At 35.3% G+C, this 19,058-nt stretch overlaps 2 protein-coding genes across 3 annotated transcripts in view; one reads left to right on the plus strand and one right to left on the minus strand.

Annotated features, from left to right (window-relative positions):
* tmem65 (transmembrane protein 65) overlaps window positions 1–15,408 on the plus strand; it is a 34,647-nt gene extending 19,239 nt beyond the window's left edge. For both annotated transcript variants that reach the window (XM_015357565.2, XM_006635938.3), the window contains 6 exons: window positions 822–866; window positions 3,828–3,895; window positions 5,585–5,639; window positions 7,353–7,395; window positions 8,827–8,932; window positions 11,197–15,408. In XM_015357565.2, coding sequence (XP_015213051.1) covers window positions 822–866; window positions 3,828–3,895; window positions 5,585–5,639; window positions 7,353–7,395; window positions 8,827–8,932; window positions 11,197–11,292 — 413 coding nt within the window. In that variant the 3' untranslated portion in view covers window positions 11,293–15,408. The remainder of the gene's footprint in view (window positions 1–821; window positions 867–3,827; window positions 3,896–5,584; window positions 5,640–7,352; window positions 7,396–8,826; window positions 8,933–11,196) is intronic.
* Window positions 15,409–17,095: 1,687 nt separating this feature from the next.
* Window positions 17,096–19,058, minus strand: part of LOC102696657 (fer-1-like protein 4) — a 75,410-nt gene continuing 73,447 nt past the window's right edge. Inside the window, exon 56 of the mRNA XM_069194932.1 lies at window positions 17,096–18,939. Within this exon, the coding sequence (XP_069051033.1) occupies window positions 18,759–18,939 (181 nt within the window). The 3' untranslated portion in view covers window positions 17,096–18,758. The remainder of the gene's footprint in view (window positions 18,940–19,058) is intronic.

Consider the following 19,058-nt stretch of genomic DNA (forward strand, 5'->3'; position numbering starts at 1 on the left):
AGCTGCATTTGAAATATGTGGACCGTGTAGGCTTGTGTGCTGTGATGCAATTTAAAGACTTGTCACGGTACACGCTGGCTATAATTGACCGTCCCTGGAAGAGTGTGAAATTTCCTCGGCAACATGATTACTTGTGTGAAATAATTCTGAAACAAAGCAAATCATAGAATTACCTGTTCTACTAATTGATTTTCAGTAAATAATACTGTGTTGCACTCCACCATTCCATAAAAACTTAATTGTCATCAAATCATGAATACATTTATCAATTAAACATCCCTAGAAAATAGTATTTGTATTTAATTTCCTGAACTATGTAAATACTACAGCTACAGTACCTCTACTGATGAATATATTCGAAAATTTGTGTAATTTATCACCATTGAAAAATAGATCTGATGTGAAGCTGTATTTTTATTGGAATCAAAGTCTGTTTTTTTTTTAATTTTTTCAAAGTGGGATATCTTATAGTTGCCTCTGCATATTACAACATAAGACCAGTAATTCGTTGACATAGACTTTTCAGAAGTACCCCACAGAAGATAAGTACTGTACTGTACATATCAGAATATAAAAGGTTATATAAGCCTACAATTGATATAGCACAGTAGTGGAGCTGGAACTCTGAGCTACTGTCATTTGATGCCATCTTCTCCTAATCAGTGTTCTGCACCATACTGAGGTAAATTGCTCATCTGCCATCTTTCCTGCAGAGTGAAGAATGAACCTTAGATTGTGTTCCAATCCTTAAATGTTGAATTGATTTTATCTTTGAAAAGACACTTGGAAGATTATATATAATTCTATTTGTTTTATTTCAGAGAAACTGGAAATGGCCCCTCCAACAACTGCTCAGCTAAGATATGGTAAGATGTCTTTTAAATGTTAGAAATAGTCAGATTTTTTTCAAAGGACAGGTAGGTGCCTCATAGAGGTCAGCATGCATACTGCTTACCTTAAGGGTTCTGAATTTATTTTCCCCTTGGGGGTCCCTATCTGTATTCTTCCCTGCTTCCACATAGGTTTTTTTTAGCAGGCACTCCAGTTTCCAGCCACCTCCCAGACACATGCAGGTTAGGCTTGACCACAGTTGGGTAATCTAAACTGGCCATTTCAGTAAAGCCAGCAGGGCCGATTTGTCCAGTAGGCACAGCGGGCCCTGTTTCAGGGGTCTGTGAAATAGTTTTTAACCATGTGTTTTTTTTATTTGTACAATATAACATTTTAAACAATCTCTTTTTAAATGTATATTAAAGGGAAATGCAAAAAGAGATCATTTTGATCAACTGTCTACCCATAGAAACCAATTCTCCCATAACAATATATCCATATAAGAAGTAACTAGGGCCTGCAATGACCTTAAAATCCAGCCCTGGCCGCCAGGATTGGCTTTGGGACTATAGAATAATTGAGTAAGTCAGAGCTTGACGATGGACTGATGATCAAAAGTTCAATTTAGTTGGTAGGGAAGGGCAGAATTTTTTAATTACCAGATAAAATGTGCTCTATGTTTGAACCCACTTATAATAGCATGAGAGTGATCAACTGATCTTAGAACAAAAGCAGACAAAGTGGATAAAATGCATAAAATGTGCTTAACACATGTGGACTGATGTATGCAGCTACAATTGTTAACACTAGCATGAAGCAAAGTTGTTTTCCTGTAATTAGCTTTACCGACCATATTTTATATGTATCCAGTAGTTTGCAGCATACTGACATCTGCTGGGGGTAATGCTGTGCCTCCATATGAACTAGTTTGACTGAACCTCTGTAATAGTTTTTCTGCATTTCCCATTACATACAAAGTATGTTTAGTCTTAGCCTGTGAACATGTATAGCAGTTTGAGTGAGTGTTGCACAGTTCTCAGTTTTGAAGGTGGCTGGTGGTGATAAAAGACAAAAATATGTTAGGTGGGGCAGGGGTATTGGGACTGGAAATCTGAGGTCACCATGCTAGGTGAACACATGGGATGGTGCTCTTCAAAAATTTATTTTTTTCTTCCTCCACACTTTAAATTGGTAAAGGTTTAACATGGTCTTATCTGTCTATGAACCTTTATTCCAAAACTTCCCTGACTCATCTATGTCTTTGACACTGTACTTATTCTTTATCAGTTAGCATGATATAGCATCACTCAATAGATTATGCCCAGTGCAACCAATGAATTATTAGGAGAAGAAAAACCGAGTCAGTCTCCAAACCTCAGTACAAAAGAGTGTGAGTTTTACATGTTAATGGGGAATAAAGGAAGTCAGAATACCTTAAAAATAACCAAAAGGTTGAAGTGGTCGGAGCAAACGATGAACAAATCATGTCAAATGACTACAGAGAATCTGGTGAGCTTAGAGGGTCGCAGAGTTCATGCAGTTATTGCTTCAAAGGGCTATGCAGCCAAATACTATGATGTGGTCCAATACAGTCACTTGATATCACTTGGCTGAACAAAAAAAGTGTGTTGATAATCTAGTGTCATCCAAGTTATTTAAAGAATTTCTCAAAAATAGAGGATTGGTTATCTTACTATTCACTTTCATTTCATAATCAAAAATGCAATTTCCATGATTGTAAAGTAAAATTAACAATTTAGATTTAATTGTCCCAATACTTTTGGGAACACTTCAATTCTTGTAATGTCTGTTAGATGTTTAAACTAAAGTGATTAACTGCTCAGGGCTTTTAATTATACTTTTAGACTGGAGGAATTCTAACCTCAAATCCTTTCCTCTGCTCTTCAGTTTTATCTGTGTAGCAGTGATTGTTGCAAGCATCATAACACACTGTAACAATGAAAGCTTAGCAAATGCTTGTCTCGCATTTCAGCTCAAATACCAGTATGAGTTGAGTTATGTGCATATTTATTTTTGAAAGGCATGGTCTCAATGCCTCATTTATTATCTTTAAAGAAAGTCTTTTCCTGTCCATCTTTATTAAGTACTACTCAGAGGTGTTTCTGTTGGCGTTTATGTTAGATTTTCAAGTATACAGCACATATAAATAAAGTATCTTAATATTATCAAGACCCTTTGTATTGCTAAGACATAGACCAAATACAAATATATAGGCAGGGCAGAAAAATGGCTATGTCACTTGCACAACCAATTGTAAGTAAAAAAAAAAACCCTCTAAAGTAGATTTCTGAAACACTAGGAGCCTGATTTGCGTACTGCCTTTAGTAAATGCCAAGGGAGAACTTCACTATACAGTTAAAACAGATTGCTGTTTGTTTGGTGCCACCTGAGAAATCATTTATGCATGCATTAAAATTTTATACTGTTGACAGACCCAAAAAAGTCTTAAAAGGCATTTTCCCAGGGTAATGCACTTTTATCTATTCTTTTAAAATTCTTATTACACTGACTACTTATTAAGACATCCCAGTGTTATTTCAGTGGGTAGAAAATTATTGCTTGTCATGCTATACCTTATTATTTTGCTGTTTCAGTTGTTTAGTGTGCTGAATTACACATCTCCTTAAAGTTTCAGAAACAAAAATAATTGGGAATTTTTCAGGGATGGCCAACTTAATGTGAAAAAATGCAGCTTGATTTTGTACTTCTCTTACAAGGTTATTTTTGTACTGAGAGAGATGATGAGACGCTGGATAGTGTTAAATTTAGTTTCACTATATCAGGAAACGTCAATTAGTTGACAAGGACAATACCTAGTGGACTGTGATTTGCATATCAGAATCTTGTGTAGATTATAGCTGGTAGACAAATGAAATGTTGATTTAGTGCTCAAGCTGCAGCTTGTGTTTCATATACAATTTTCTTTATTTCTCTATATCATTGTACCCACTTAACTTTCAATTTTTTGTTTCCAGTGCTTCTTCACAATGCGATCCCATTTATTGGGTTTGGTTTCTTGGACAACGCCATCATGATAGCAGCAGTAAGTGGTTAATCCTTTTTTGTCTTTTTGAATTTGCATACTGTATGTATTTTAAACGATGCCTTAAACAACGTCAAGCATTTAGCTGTTCAGAACATAGTGGTCGCACACAAAACAGAGGATCAGATCAGAAAGTCAAACTCTTTCCTCTTCCAAGGGATATTGAACTTTGGGCACTGATGTTGGTCCCATCAACAAGTTTTAAGTTCAGCGTGACGTACAATTGAAATACCACAGAAATGTTCAAACGCCATCTGCATGCTGAGTTAACAAGTAAGTAGTATTTGTCGGCACAATTGCTTGAAGTCGATATGTGAAATTCAGTTCAGTTGCACTCTTTTAAAACAGCCTTTCAGGTCACGGCACTGCTAAGATTTTTCTTTTAGATGTGATTTACCATAAAGTTACTACCAGTGTAAATGATAACAGCACTTTAGCAAAACTTGAAAATGAATACAAGTATATTTAAGTTGGTTGGCATGTTGTTGTTTTTTTTTCTAAAAAGCATGTTGCCTTGTATGTGTCAGTTTCATGAAAATATTTACTATTAATATCGTAGCAGAATTTACTTGGTCTAAAGCATGTATACAATTTAATAGGAACAAGTAATAGGTTTTTTCCATGCTGAAAAGAGGAGAAAGAAAACACAAAGTTTAAATTGTGAAGCCTTCACACGAAGAAGGCTCCACGGCCAAAACTTTGTGTTTTCTTTCTTCTCTTTTCAGCATGGAATAAACCTATTACTTGTTCCTTTGCAGCCTATGTACTGTATGCTGATGCAGCTACCCACCTGAACCACTATAATATAATAGGGCAGCTTTGCGTGTCATCAGAAGTTTTGTTGTTGTTTTGAATCGCAGACAATAACAATATTGCACTATGCATACATTGAAATTTTGTCTCTTTTTTTAATCAAAATTGGAGCCTGTACAGATTACTCTGTGTACTTGGTAGTTTCATTGCGATTTGAAATGCACTCATCATTGCAATTTCATTATAACCCTGAAATGTAAAAATAGCATTGCAGTTCCCCTTTAAGTTTAAGTTTCCTGCTTCTCCACCACAGAGAGAGCTTCTTTGTAATTTGTTTAGTGGTTATGTACCTGTGCTCAAGACATTTACCTCCTGCCAGATATGCTGTTTGTGTTTTTTTTGTGTTAAGTCATTTCAATTCCAGTGGAGGCTAGTTTGATCATATGTAGAGATCCTTTATATTTATCTCATACCAAAATGGTAATAATCCTTAAACCATATGAATATTGGGGTGCCCTTATATTTTAATTTCTCATTCATTTTTTTATTGAGGATTGAAAAGACTTTTAACAGAATTACTAAGAAATTTACTGCGACAGTTTAAAATTGTTTTATAAAAAAATAAAGTAGGCCTACACCAATTGTACTTATTATTCAGTGGACACAGGCTCATTTTGCTGTTAAATAGTTTTTCAGTTTTAATCACTCCTTTCCAAGTAGTAACCACGTTCTTTCAACATTTTGAAAATCCCCCTTTTGAATTATTGAACTTCAAACTTAGTTTATTCCTTTATGGAGATAACTACTTACTAATTATTAGTGATAAAATGATGTCATAAAGCTATCAAATAAGCATAGGTAGAATGAACCGGTTTGAGGGTCAGGAAGCACAACATAATTTTGAAGAGACTATAATGTTTTTTTTTAATTTCACAGGGAACACAGATAGAAATGTCTATAGGTGTCATCTTTGGAATTTCAACCATGGCCGGTATGTAAGGTTTTACTTTTAATTTTATTAGTGAATAATATCTCACACTGTCCAGTATGTTTATCTTGTCATTTTCTACTTTATTCTTGAACAGCACAGAAATGTACCTACAGTATATTAGCAGGTTATTATAGTATAGCACACCTGTGCTGAGGCATATAACCCTGAATGTCTTCAAAGTGACAAGTTATTGCCCACAAACACTGAAAGATTTATTCCTATCGGGTTCTATTGTCTAACTTAAGTTTGTTATAATGTTTTATTTCGAGGAGTAAATGTTATGCATTTATTTATCAATGAATGCAAAAGAGAACGCATGCATGTTCAAAAAGTAATATAGAAGGAAAATATAGGAAGAGTACTGTATGGTATCAATAAGAGTCTGTACTAAAAGTACAAATTGAAGGGTTGACCTTTGTTATTATACACAGAGGTAATCTGCTAGCCACAAGTATTTGCTTCAATATATAGATTTCTTCCTGCTACGATACTGTGTGAATTAATTGCAGTGAGGAACTGAGTGTCATGAAAGGTGCTAGTGTAGACGAGACTGGGAGTGTTTGCCATACATCCAGTACTGTTTGTGACTAAAGGTCTGTGACGTTGAAAAATGTTGCTAAAAGGACACAGTTTTTTTCTCGTCTTACTCTCAGATTTACTCTTATCAGCTTGCCCACTGGCATTTTAGCCACATCCATGGTGTAGTTTAAGCATTTAATAGACATATTCATTTTAGACATAAGGGCTGGAATCAGCAGAGTCAGGCTGCACCGTGATTATTATTCATTCATGATCACGATGTGTATTCGAAATTGTTCATTCTTCAACTCTTACTTCTCAATATAATAATATGCCTTGATGCTAGTTATGAAATTTACTATGCATTTGGCCTTTAAGCTACATTGTTTTTTCACATAAATGTACATTACTATAATATTTTCTTTTATAGTTAGTCGTGTACATAACTACAGTATAACAATTCCTCTTTCAAAACAAAAGTTGACATTTAGCATTTATTATACTCAATCTAGATTTAATATCGGATGAGGTTAAGAATACAATATATGCTCTTTTCTGTTCATTAGTACTTTAAAATGATTTTAAATACAAATAATAGTCTACTAAAAAGAATATCATTAAGAAAACCTGTCCCTCTCACTCTCCTCTATACACATCCATTTTTGGTTAAAAAATGTTTATCCCTTCATATTGATTATGACACTCCATGAATATGGAACTGACTAATGTTAGGGGAAGTGCATATTGGAGTTTGTAATTGATAAAAAGCAAAGAGGAATGCTGAAAAAGCAGCATTAATCTGATGAAAGTACAATTAAAAGTAAGAACTGACTGCTTGTCATCATTTTCTTTCTCTTACTTTGAAGAAGGTGCACGTATGGTATCATGGTGAAGTGAATGGAATTTCTACCATTTTCTTCTGGTTTAACACTTCTTTCCCAAAATGTCATGGAACCGTCTCCCGTGTTGGCTGGGTTTTCAATTTCGTAAATAATTAAAATGTTTGGTTATGTTTAAAATTGTGCTAGAACAAATCAGTCACTGGCACCCACTGCTGGGTCTGTGTACAAGATGAATGAAGATGGAATTCCGGGCTGTTCTGCTGGTTCCTCCCTTCACATGAATCTTGGGCTGACGGTTGTCCTTTTAATCTGGCCTTGTTTAATCATGGTTCTTTGTGCCCTTTTGTTACAGCTGCAGCCCTTGGAAACCTAGTTTCCGACCTGGCAGGACTGGGGTAAGAACTTGAAAATTCTCTGTGGCATTGCTGCTTTCCAAAGCACGGTAATGACAGTGCAGTTTCTGCTTCATTGAGCTCTGCCTTCATGACCGTTTTACTTTCTGATTACAAATCAAATCCAAATGTGATTAATGTGAGCACTGTGACTTATTAAATTTTTCCTTTTAATGGGAGTTATGTGGTGGTCCACATTGAAGAACCACATTAGTAGAAGTTTTAATTTTACTTTTCTAGAAACTATTATCAGGAAAATAACACTCAGGAAAAAATGTTTTTTATCAGAAAAGCCCAAGATGATTCCCCAAATGCTAATAGATATCTGTTATAAAGGCTACTGAGCACTACCTCTTAAATGTTCATTAATAACCACTTCTCTTACTTATCAGTATTAATATCTTGTTCCTTTTTTCCTGTTTTGTTTTTTGAGGTATAGAACTCTTACGTTCTGGTTTCCTGTATATATGTCAGATGTGTATATCCCCAATAGGAGTTCAAATTCACTTTGGTATCGGTTTGCCAGGTGTTTTTAAAATAATTTTGGGTTGTTGCTTGTTAGACCTGCAGTCTTGTTTTATAGTATGGTATGTTTCTGGAATATTGCATTGTAGTGCTCTACTATTGTCAAATTATGCTTTCACACTAGCTTTTGTGTAACAGATCTGCTTCTGTGGTGAGTGAATATACTGTAGGTAGTGGGACATTTTCCAAAGGAAGACAAGAAGGAAATTTACACTCATACAATCTGCAGAGTTTAAACTAGATGGGTATTGGCTTTTCCACATAGAGTTCCTTTGGCTCATTTGGATTTTTATCTCTGCATTTTATCTATAGTTTTTTTGTTTTTAATTGTGATAAAAAAGTCATTAGGTAGGAACCCATGTCAATTTGTGAATGAACAGAAAAAAGAATCTTTGTTTAGAATAAAAAAACCTGGTGAACACAAGTCTTTGTCTAAGCTTTTGAGTCATATTAGACATTGTATTCCAAGTCTTTTTTTGCCTTTGCATTTGAAGCCTCTTAAAGGAGCTATGTGTACTAGTGTTTTCATGGGGAGAAAGAGATTTTTTAAAAAGAATAAGGAAATACCCTTTTCTACCAATTGCAAATAAGGATGTTTCTTGGTAGAGCAAAGATTTACTGTGAGTGACGACTGTATCATTGAGATGCCCTCATTGAGATGAGTCAGTTTACTGGGTCATGTTTAATGGACCATCTACAATCTTGTTTACACAACCCTGCTTCACCTGCATCTGTTGATTTTCATCACATACCTACAGGGAGTCAGCTCAGCTGTGAGGTACTCTGGAACAATTATTTCCACTGTAGTTGATTGCATCTGATTGAATCTCACTGAATCTGTTTATTATAACTGGCTTAAAATGTTAACATTTTTCACAACCGTTTTCCTCACAAAGTTACTGTGTGCAGTCTTGCAGGCTACGTTGAAGCTTTGGCTAGCAGACTCGGCCTACAGATCCCTGATCTTACTCCGAAACAAGCGGACATGTGGCAGACGAGAGTGAGCGCACACAGTGTGAGTGTCCTGTGACTTATTTTTTTCTCTTTTTGTCCAGAGTTACCGTTGTTGTCTATCTGTTGTTTAATAATACATTTTATTAAAAGTGCACTTTTAAAGGTGCGGTAAAATACACAATTTAATATATGCAACACAATTAATAAACAGGACAAAATAGAGGATAAAATCAGACAACACAATATACAGACATAAATAAGTAAATAAAAGAGATCTGAATCAATACATTAGGGTAAAATCAGGCAGCACTAAAGGCTTTATTGTACAGATACGTTTGGCTCTTGAGTTAAAAGCTTGGATTGGACTGCCTTCATATCATGGGGTAAGTCATTCCTGACCCAAGGAGCACAGCCTAGACCTACTCTAGGAACACAGAGTTTAGATTAGGAAGTAGACCTGAGGTTAGTGGTTTTAACAATATGACTGGTAGTTTTTACAATGTTCCCATAACCCTTTGCCTAAAGATGTACCTCCTGTTCTCAGCATTAAATGAAGACCTACATAGTTTTCAGTTGTCCTCTGGCAAAGTCCACTTTATTGGCTTTTGAATACTTGGATCAGGTCCACCGAAACCTTTTATCCTTGAATAGTGTCGGGCATTCCTTTAAGCCCCAGAATGTAATTAGTTCCTCTTCTCTCGACTGATTCAGGAGAAGCTAGATGATATAAATGGTGCGTCAGCTTTTACATGATTGATAACAACCTACATTATAAGCACCACAAGGTTATCTGTGGGAATGCCAGTGGGCTGCTGTCCTACAATCATACTTCCATAAGCATGAAAAAGAATAATGTTAACAGATTCATTGTTATTTTTGTATTTGTTTTTGCACTGTACTGACGCCTTAATAATGGTTATAATTATGTAGCATGTTTATTGCTAAAGATATGAAAGTATTTTAACATAACATATGTGGACATTTGCAAAAGTATCCACTCCTTTGCAGTGAGGTGCCATTTTGTTGAATTACAGTGTATTTAATTACACTATTCTGTTTATATATACTATATAAATATTTGTAATCAAAATTTGAATGCTGAAACATGAACAGTTTTATATGTGAAAGATGTTAAGTGTCAGTAAAAACATGTCCACTTTGAACGTGGATCACAACACAGAATTTCGGATGTGTTGGCTTCTGTGCGTACCTGGAGAGGCCCTCTGTGGAAAAGCACATTAGATAGCGCTGCACATCTGTATGAAGTATGTTAGCGTAGAGCTGGGCGATAATTCGATAACGACAATTATCGTGATATAATTTTCCTCTATATAATTTTAACAAAAGTGCGATAAATGTTCAATATATATGTTTATGCTTTGCGCATGATATGCGCATGCGCACAAAATACTGCGCAAGTGCGCGTGCGTGTTGCAGACCAGGCAGCTAACAGATTTGTTTAATGTTTCTGCTGTTTGGGAAGTGTTTGTTGTGTTTTTAAAATAAGAAGTTGTTTAATTTACCAGTTAACTGTCTGGTTTCTTCAACTTTCAATCAGGAGAAAAAAACTGCCTTTAAACTTGAAAGAAATAATGATTTAACATTTATCGTGATAAGTATTGATATCACCGGATATGAAACTTTTTTATCGTGATAATGTTTTTGGCCCAGCCAAAATGTTTTGCCCAGCCCTATGTTAGCGTGCACATTTTCATGGAAGGCAACTTGCAGAACCTCCTTTGTGATGAATGTGATTAATTCTACAACCTGCTGTGCACCAAGCAGAGGGAATAAACACTTCAGACAGCTTGGAGTGTAGATAAAGTCAAATTTATTTGAATTTCTGCTTTGTCAGAACTTATATCGCAGTCGCTTTATTTTATTTTATAGTTACTTTCCTTTCTTCTACCCACTGCATTGTCTAAAGGCTGGGATTCTTTTAAATTGTCTTCTAACAAATATGAGAGAACCTCTCTAGAAACTAATAATAGTATCAGATAAAGTTTTTTTTCCTTCAACGTTCATGCAGAACATACACCAACTGGATAAATGTATTTTTAGAATGTTCCTGGTTTGTCATTAGAATTACTTGTCATGTTGTCACTTTGAATAGGGCAGCTGTGAAAGGAAACTCAAATCATGAAAAGCCTTTGCAGATTTCGGCAGTAATTCAGGATTGCTTTTCATTCATAACAAGCACTTTCTAAATTTCTGTTTTTTAGCTTTCCTGTCGTTAAAATTCATAACACAGTAATTTTTTCTCAAACAAGGCTTTGGATTTTCAATCATTGAAATGCGTGTCTGGTTTGTCCTTGTATTTTCCAGGGAAAAGCCATAGGAGTTTTCATCGGCTGTATCTTAGGAATGTTCCCTCTGCTTTTCCTCTCCGGAGACGACGCCGAACCAAAACTGGAAAAGTAACCCTGTAATCCAGTGACTTGAAAGGCAATAAGATGATTTACCTCAAGTATTGGGAATTGCTGACTTTATGTGAAATGAAGAACCAATTAACTACATGCAGTAAACTGGGAACAGATTGTTCTGTTGCACACAGTAACTTCTTTTTTGGAGCAGGCCTAGGCTATCTAGAATACTAACACTATAAGCATGACTGTGTTTGATGATGCCATTTTCTTAAAAGTCTTATGTTTTCTCAAGTACCGTTTGCGGATTTCAGTTTTAAAAAGTACCTTTGTGTACCTTTGGATTATCAAGCTAATTGCTGCCTGCTGTAACTTCTTATTATTTGTTCCTTCAATGGATTTAGCTCCACTCTTGTTTTTTAGGTTTTGAATGTTAACACTCATGTAGTCTAGTTCAGATAGCAAAGCACACAAAGCAAAGAATGTTGAGGATTTATCTACAAAACGTAAGGAAGCAATTTATTGTTTAGGGTTTCTTAATACAGCCCAATTGTGGGACAGAGGGTGAGTTTCTCTGTCCATCTTTGGGAGGGTTGGATACCTGGAAGTTGGAAATAGTGTTTAATTTTTGTGTTTCTGATGTCATTTGTTTAAAGCTGACTACAGTGTTTTAGCATGATATCTGTATTGTAGTCACAAGATACAGACAGATGTGATATAATCAGAAGTGTGAGAAAGCTGTCAGGTCATCAGACAAGTTTTCCCATGAAACAAATAACTTGAACAAAGCATGTTTTACCAGAATTATGTGGAAAATGATGAAGTAGACTAAATCAAAAGTGAACATGTACGTATGGAAAATTTGAGATAGCAGACTGTCTAAAATAATGAAGCATTAGTGGCAGGTTGCAAAATATAGACACATGGCACAATTAAAAAAAAAAAATCTGGAATATAATCCCAGATGTGAATTTTATGGTCATTTTTAACGACTGAAAAAGAAAACAGTGCAAAATAAATGCAGTAAATCGCTTTCGTCTTTTAAGCAACATCCAGTGCCAATGTCCAGCAAATATTTCAATCTCTTTTTTTATCTTTTTTTTTTTTAGTAATATATAAACTGATGTTGGCTTTGGGATGGCATACTGTCTCAAGAAAGCTGTTTATTATTTAAACTATATGTAAATGTGTAAAAGGCAAATAGGTTTTTGAAGAAAAAAAACTAAACTATGCTGTGCTTTTGTTGCTGTTGTTTTTACTTGTGCCTTTTTTTAAATGTTATTTTTTTGTTATGCTAAAATTACCATCGACCCTCGTTCCTTTAGAACCCAGTATGTCGGTTTTCCGCTTCTCTACTACATTGGTAAGCCAGTTTAAAATGAAACTACCTTTCCTAAGAAACACAAGCACAACACTTTATAGGCGCTTTATAGGAGTCTTCGGAATGTGCAGGTTCAAGGAATGCATGACTGAAAACTAAGACTATACAAAACAAATCTAATGCCCTAATTCCAATGTTTGGAGAACATTCAGCTTTATCATATATTTGCACCCTGGTTAACTGGAAGGGAAGGACAGACTAACAGTCTGAGGAAAAATGAAATGTAATTACTGAAAACTAATTACTGGCTGAACTTTCAGTTGTGTGATTGTGAAAAGGTAGCCAGTTCTCAGCAGTTCTTCAAGACAGCAATTCATACGTTAGTCTATGCATAACTCTTTGCATTTTTCTGATTAGCTGCTTCCATAACCTCTTCTTTCCTGTTTGGAACCAATTTATTATTGATTTCAAATAGAAAGCACTGAGAAATAAAGATTTTATTGAAAATTCAAAACTTTAACCCTTCTGAGCTAAACTTGTAACACCGGGAAAGGGCGCATTAGAAAATACAGCCCTTATTCATGGAAATACCTTAAATATGCAGCACTTTTAACAAATCCGACATTTATTGTTGAGGGATGTTGGGTGTGAAACAAATGTGCAATTGGTTAGTTTAGATACAATATATGTAGAGCGAGAGTACAGAACACTCCTAAACAAGAATTTAGTGCACAGATACCCAGTATCTAGGTAAGAATGAGAAACCAGCAGCTCTAGGCTGTTCATTTATTGCACTCTCTGTTTGCAATTGTAGTATCCTGTTGAAACATTTCATGCATTCACACCATTGCATATCATACCTGGGTATTGCACTGTATAACAGCTGGGCCATAGTAAGGAATAAATAAGAAGTAGCTGCAATACTGTTGACCATTTTCAACAGTGAACATTATGCTGAGTTTCCATTTTAAATAAACTGGAACTAGATATTCATGTAAAGTGTTATCTTGTTAAAATTGAAGTCAATGGAAAGCACCAGCATAACTGATAAACATGCATTTTCTACAACAACAAAATGTACATTTAGTCAGTTGTTTATGTGGTTCAACATAGTTATAGGACTATTTATAGTTAGATATAGGTGTAGAAATGTGATTGTATTAATAGTTTTAGCTTCTGTCAGCTGTCTGGTGATGGTAGTGTTGCAAGGAAAGGAAAACTTTTTTTCTTGTAATTGTTAGCTTTGTCTCCCAGCACTGCAAAGCACTGGTAAGTGTCTTGACATTCTAGTTAATATATTAATACAGTAGATGTTGGAAGCACCAGATTATGGGATGTTAGCACAGGTCCTAGGAGAGATAGTAGAGTTCTATGCAGAACATCTGAGAGATCCGTAATACTCTGGATTTTAGCTCGTTATAGGTGTACAGTTAACTAGATGTAATGTTGCAGGTTGACTTTGGGCAGCATTCACAAGCATGCCAGGAGAACGGGCAGAAATGTGACACAGCATGCACTGTTTACATTTGCTTTCTTTAGTGAAGGTGCTTATGAAGATCTAATAAATAACTACTATGCTGCATTCATTATTTATTAACATTCAGAAGACAGGTTTCTTATGTGTTGAAAAAAGCATGCTCAGGATTTGTTTAAAAAAATCTATATTGCACTGGATTAAACCTAATAACGGGGATTTCATTGTCTTTAAAATAAGAGCATTAACACAACTAATCAGTTCAGGCAATCTGATCTCAAGTAGTAATCTGAATTTTGTTAGCCTTGATGGCAACCTTAATTGTTGTGATTGCATGGCGATAAGAATGCTTGTGAATGTGTTATAAGGCTGAACAAATTGTTTCAGGTTTTTGTATTCCTTTTAAATCCTTTATCATATGAATGCAACTCACTTTAACCCAAGGTAACCTTAGATTATGAAAGTGATCTTTTGTCCATTAAAAATCAACTAGCAAATTCCTGATTTACCAGAGGCAAGTCTGGAAAGATCCTGCTCTATAAGCACAGTGGGACAGTTACTATAGTGCTATGTCTTGGCACAATACAATTTAAAATTTTAAAAATCCAAACCTTTTGTTCAGCCATTGTTTTTTGTCATTTTTAAAATACAGTATGAGCATTCATAGACCAATTCATATAATTATACTTGGGTTCCCAAAGACTGGTGTTTTATACCTTTTTGCGGTGTCTTGGTGTGAGTTTCATTATCAATAATTTCATTCCTGCATGTTCACCTAGAACATGTTAACTCAGTGGGTGGGAGAAAGTGTTCATTGTGGAAAAGCCCCCTAATATTCCTAAGTCTAATTGAGGAATTTTCACCCAATAGGAACTGTTTAAATGTCCCAACACATCTACAGTATAGGAGGCAGAGAAATTTCAATTAAGAAAAATCATAATAGGCACTCCAGTGACATAAGTCTCTTGATTTTTTTTTTCCAGTGTGTTGTACTTATCAAAAATAATCAGAGATTTTGTATTCAAACAAAATATGAATGATATCATGTATAATATACAGTATATTGTCATGTATAATCCTTAAAATAAGATGTGTGTTGAAATTACACACTGGTCTTCACAACATACTGTAATAAAGCAGCATTTTTGCCCTGCCATATCTTTTTACTAGAAGCCTGAAAACGCCAGTTCACAAGCATCCATTACAACTATATAATAGGATAAAGTGAAGATTTAATCTCCTGTGACAGTGCAAGAAAAGTAAATGAATGATTTTAAACCATTGGGAAGGCGTATATATATATATCATATTGTAGCCTAGTAATGTAGCGATAAGTGAAACTAAAATTCCTTGAAATTAAAGAAAAAGCAGTGATACAAGGGCTTTGTCTTTTGCATTATTTGTATTGTAATTTTTGCATGTTTTTTGTTACTAACCTGCCTTTACTAATTTGCCTCATGTTTTTTAGTTTTGAAGGATTCCTTGACCAGTTTTCCCCAGGTTATTACTGTATATACTTCATGGTAGAAACTGAAAGGCTTAAGACCTAGTCTCTTAGCGTTCTACACAAGTTATTTCACAAAGATGCTTTTTCTCAAACATTATGTGTGAGCTGAGTAATGTCACTTGTACATTACTGTTCCTATATTAAGTCATTTTAAAAATAAGTTTTTTTTTTCTCATCAGAGATTTAATGTATAGAAACCTCAGAGATACTGAGAACTACAGGCAGCTGAACCCACATATATACCCCTTTCCTGTTCATGTTTGTGTATTGAAGATGTCAGCAGCATATGTTTTATGATCTAGGAACACTACGTCATTAATGAGCTACTAATATTCAGGGTCCCCTGATATGCTCTTTACATAGGACATCCAGGATCTCATAAATTCTTCATCTGCTGCAGAGCAGTGCTTTTTCTCATAATCAACACCTTGCTACACGTTTCTGCCTCCTGGGTTCATTCATTAACAAGATGGAGAATTAATAGAAGCATTTTTTTTCTCTTTTGAGAGTTTTTAGAATTTAAATCTTCCTGCGTTTTCTTAATAATTTGACCTGTTACATTGTTCAAATCATCTATATTCCCATCTTCCATGTGCGGTGTGATTCCACCAAATTTCATAATTTTATGTTAAATTAAGCACAACTGAAAAAATCTTTTTCAAAACCTTTCAGTTGCACTTTTAATTCTGCCTCCTCATATGAGAACATTTTAATGAGGTTTTGTATTTAAAGCCTTCACTATAACCTTGTTCAAGGTACATGGAAAATAATGTATTTAAAATCATACTGATTGTAATGTGAGAGCACTAGGTTTATTAATTATGTGGTGTCAAGTCTAAAATGATCTGATCCATTGAGTCCAATTAAAAGACTAGTATACTATGTTTTTGAAAAGACGTAGGCTAATGAAAAGGCTCTTTCAGCTATGCCAAGATGGACAAGGGTTGCTTTCTGCAGAAAAAATAGACTACAATCTAAATAAGACCTGGCTATCAATCTCTAAAGAACCATCAAAAGGTACGGTACTACATCTTTAATCTAGTGTTGTTGAAGTGCCCACTCAGAGGTGAGAAAATTCAGTCTTGATTGAAATTGCAGTTTGAGTTGATGTTCAACAAAGAAAGATTATTTTTCAAAAGTGTTTTGTATGACTTTTCATATGTGAATCTGATAAAATCTTCTAATGCCATCAAACTAAAGAGACATTGGAAGATTTTAGCAACTGTTTGTGGTTCACATGCTTCTGAAACTAGGAGAGCACCAGCTTTCCCCACATGGATAACTAGTGTGGTTCTTGTTAGGAACAGCAATTCAGTTGAACATCCGATTAATTGAAGGTAGTTTTATGTCGATCTTACATATATAAGACATATGCTAATGAAAAGCGTATTTTGTTTAGCAAACAAAAGCTGCTCTTTAATTTTAAATTCAATGTAGTTTAATTTTGTTTTATTTAACCTGCTTGGGTTCTTTTTCTTTGATCTCCATTAAAAATAACAATAAAGTGTAATGTCTGGTGTTTTAATCATTTTACAGGTCAGAAACCCATCCATTCATTCTCTAATCAATTCTTCCGATTCAGGGTCGCTGGGGAGTCAGAGTCTATCCCCGCAAGCAATGGGTGCAAGGTAGGATACACCCAGGATGGGACACCAGTCCATTAAAGGACACATGGATACAGACAAGCCCACACTCACACCAGGGCCAATGTTCCCAGAAGCCAATTTAACCAACCAGTTTTTGGATTGTGGGAGAAAAACAAAACATGCAGAGAAAACCCACATAAATGCCGGGAGAGCATACAGACTCCAACCTGATAGCATCCCAGGTCTGGAATTGAACCAGCACTGATCTGGAATAGGGTCCCAGCACTGTGAGGCACAATACTAATCACTGAACCACCAGGCCGAGTCTGTCGGAATCCATCTTTGAAATATAGACTAATATAACAGACTCCAAAGGTCTGTTAGAAATCTAGCTGTCAACACAGCCATCAATAATAAAATTTAAACAGCCCATTAAATGATGTTGTTTCTCAGAAGTTTCGTTCTCATTGGAAATCACCATAAAGTACTGACTGGATTTTTCAATCGGGTGTGTCAAAGCCTAGATTTAATTTGGTCCTCTTTCTCCGTTATATTATGTAGCCTGTCTCTAGTGTAGTATCTTGCAACTTGCAAATTTTTAAATGATTTCCTAGAAAAGTAAGACTTCGGCTACATATAGGACAGTGCAAACTGTGATCCCCGAAAGTTGCCAAAATCTATGGCTTAAGTTGCTTAGCTGAACCACTGTTCATTTTAAATACGTAAAAAAGAAAAATAACAACCAAGAAGGCCCTGTAGATTTACAGCCCTGGAAACCAGCAATAGTTTTTTTTTTTAAGAAAGCATTTATTCTTTCCTGATTCTCTTTAGATGGAGAGCTGATTTGTTTTCTAATACATTTATGAAAATGACGTTTTTTACATGATGGTAAGAGAATAACATTAAGTAGTTCTTAATATTTTGCATGGACAAAAATTAGATGGGAAATATTATATTGCAACTGAGGCTATCAAGAGGTATTAAAAAACAATACAAACTTTGGATTACACCGCTCAGGATTTTTTTTTTACAATAATACATTATTATAGTTGCATAGTTTAACAAAGCTTGAGCAGATACAGGATCGAAAGACTAGTGTTATAAATGTACTTGATACTATAAGGAGGCTCAATAATAAAAGAAAAACAAGACTTATAATAGGATTGATTGTTGTTAATTCCTGACCCTCCAGTGATCTCTTAGAATTTAGTCTCTTCTGTCACTTTAATTTTATGTATCAATGTAATGCAGCAGTGCCTGATACAGATTTGTCCTGTGACCTAAGTCAAGCATTAACAGTTTTCTCTCTTCGCTCTCCTGGACATATAGTAAGTATCCATGTGGGTCCTCAGTCAGAAGAGAAAATGTGGAGCAGCCAAGGTTAGAACATGCGAGCTCACAAGCCTGTGCACCATCTGTCATACAAAACCCAGGTCTCCTACAGTGTTTGTACATTTTTCAGTTATGTGCAGCAGCAAGAATGGCAACAACTGCCACAGATGGTGGGCCTAAAAAACAATTCATACAACTTTTGTATCTCTCAACAGCTAAAGAATAAGACATTTCTTAAAACTTCATTCATCTTCCTCCTTTCAGCAAGTCACTGGTGTGCAGCGACAGAAAGAGGGAGCTTCTCTCACCCAATTGTGAGCTTGTTGGTGATGTTACCTGGGAAAGTGTACACAAGCATGACAAGGAAGGATGTAACCGAAACACCAAGCAGGGAGAAAATTATATACCACTTGTAGTTTCTCCATATGAAGAAATAAAGAGTCTTGAAGGGGTTCACAATCCATGATATTGAAACAGTTGGACGACTGTTGAGAAAAGAAAAATCAAATATTGGTACTGGTCAATTATACAGCTCATAAGTCTTCAAAGCTGATGATAACAGTAGCCATCAGATAAAAACTGTCCCTAACTCTTGAAGGCTGTT

This window comes from Lepisosteus oculatus, chromosome 10, assembly GCF_040954835.1.
Source record: "Lepisosteus oculatus isolate fLepOcu1 chromosome 10, fLepOcu1.hap2, whole genome shotgun sequence".
NCBI classification, from domain to species: domain Eukaryota; kingdom Metazoa; phylum Chordata; class Actinopteri; order Semionotiformes; family Lepisosteidae; genus Lepisosteus; species Lepisosteus oculatus.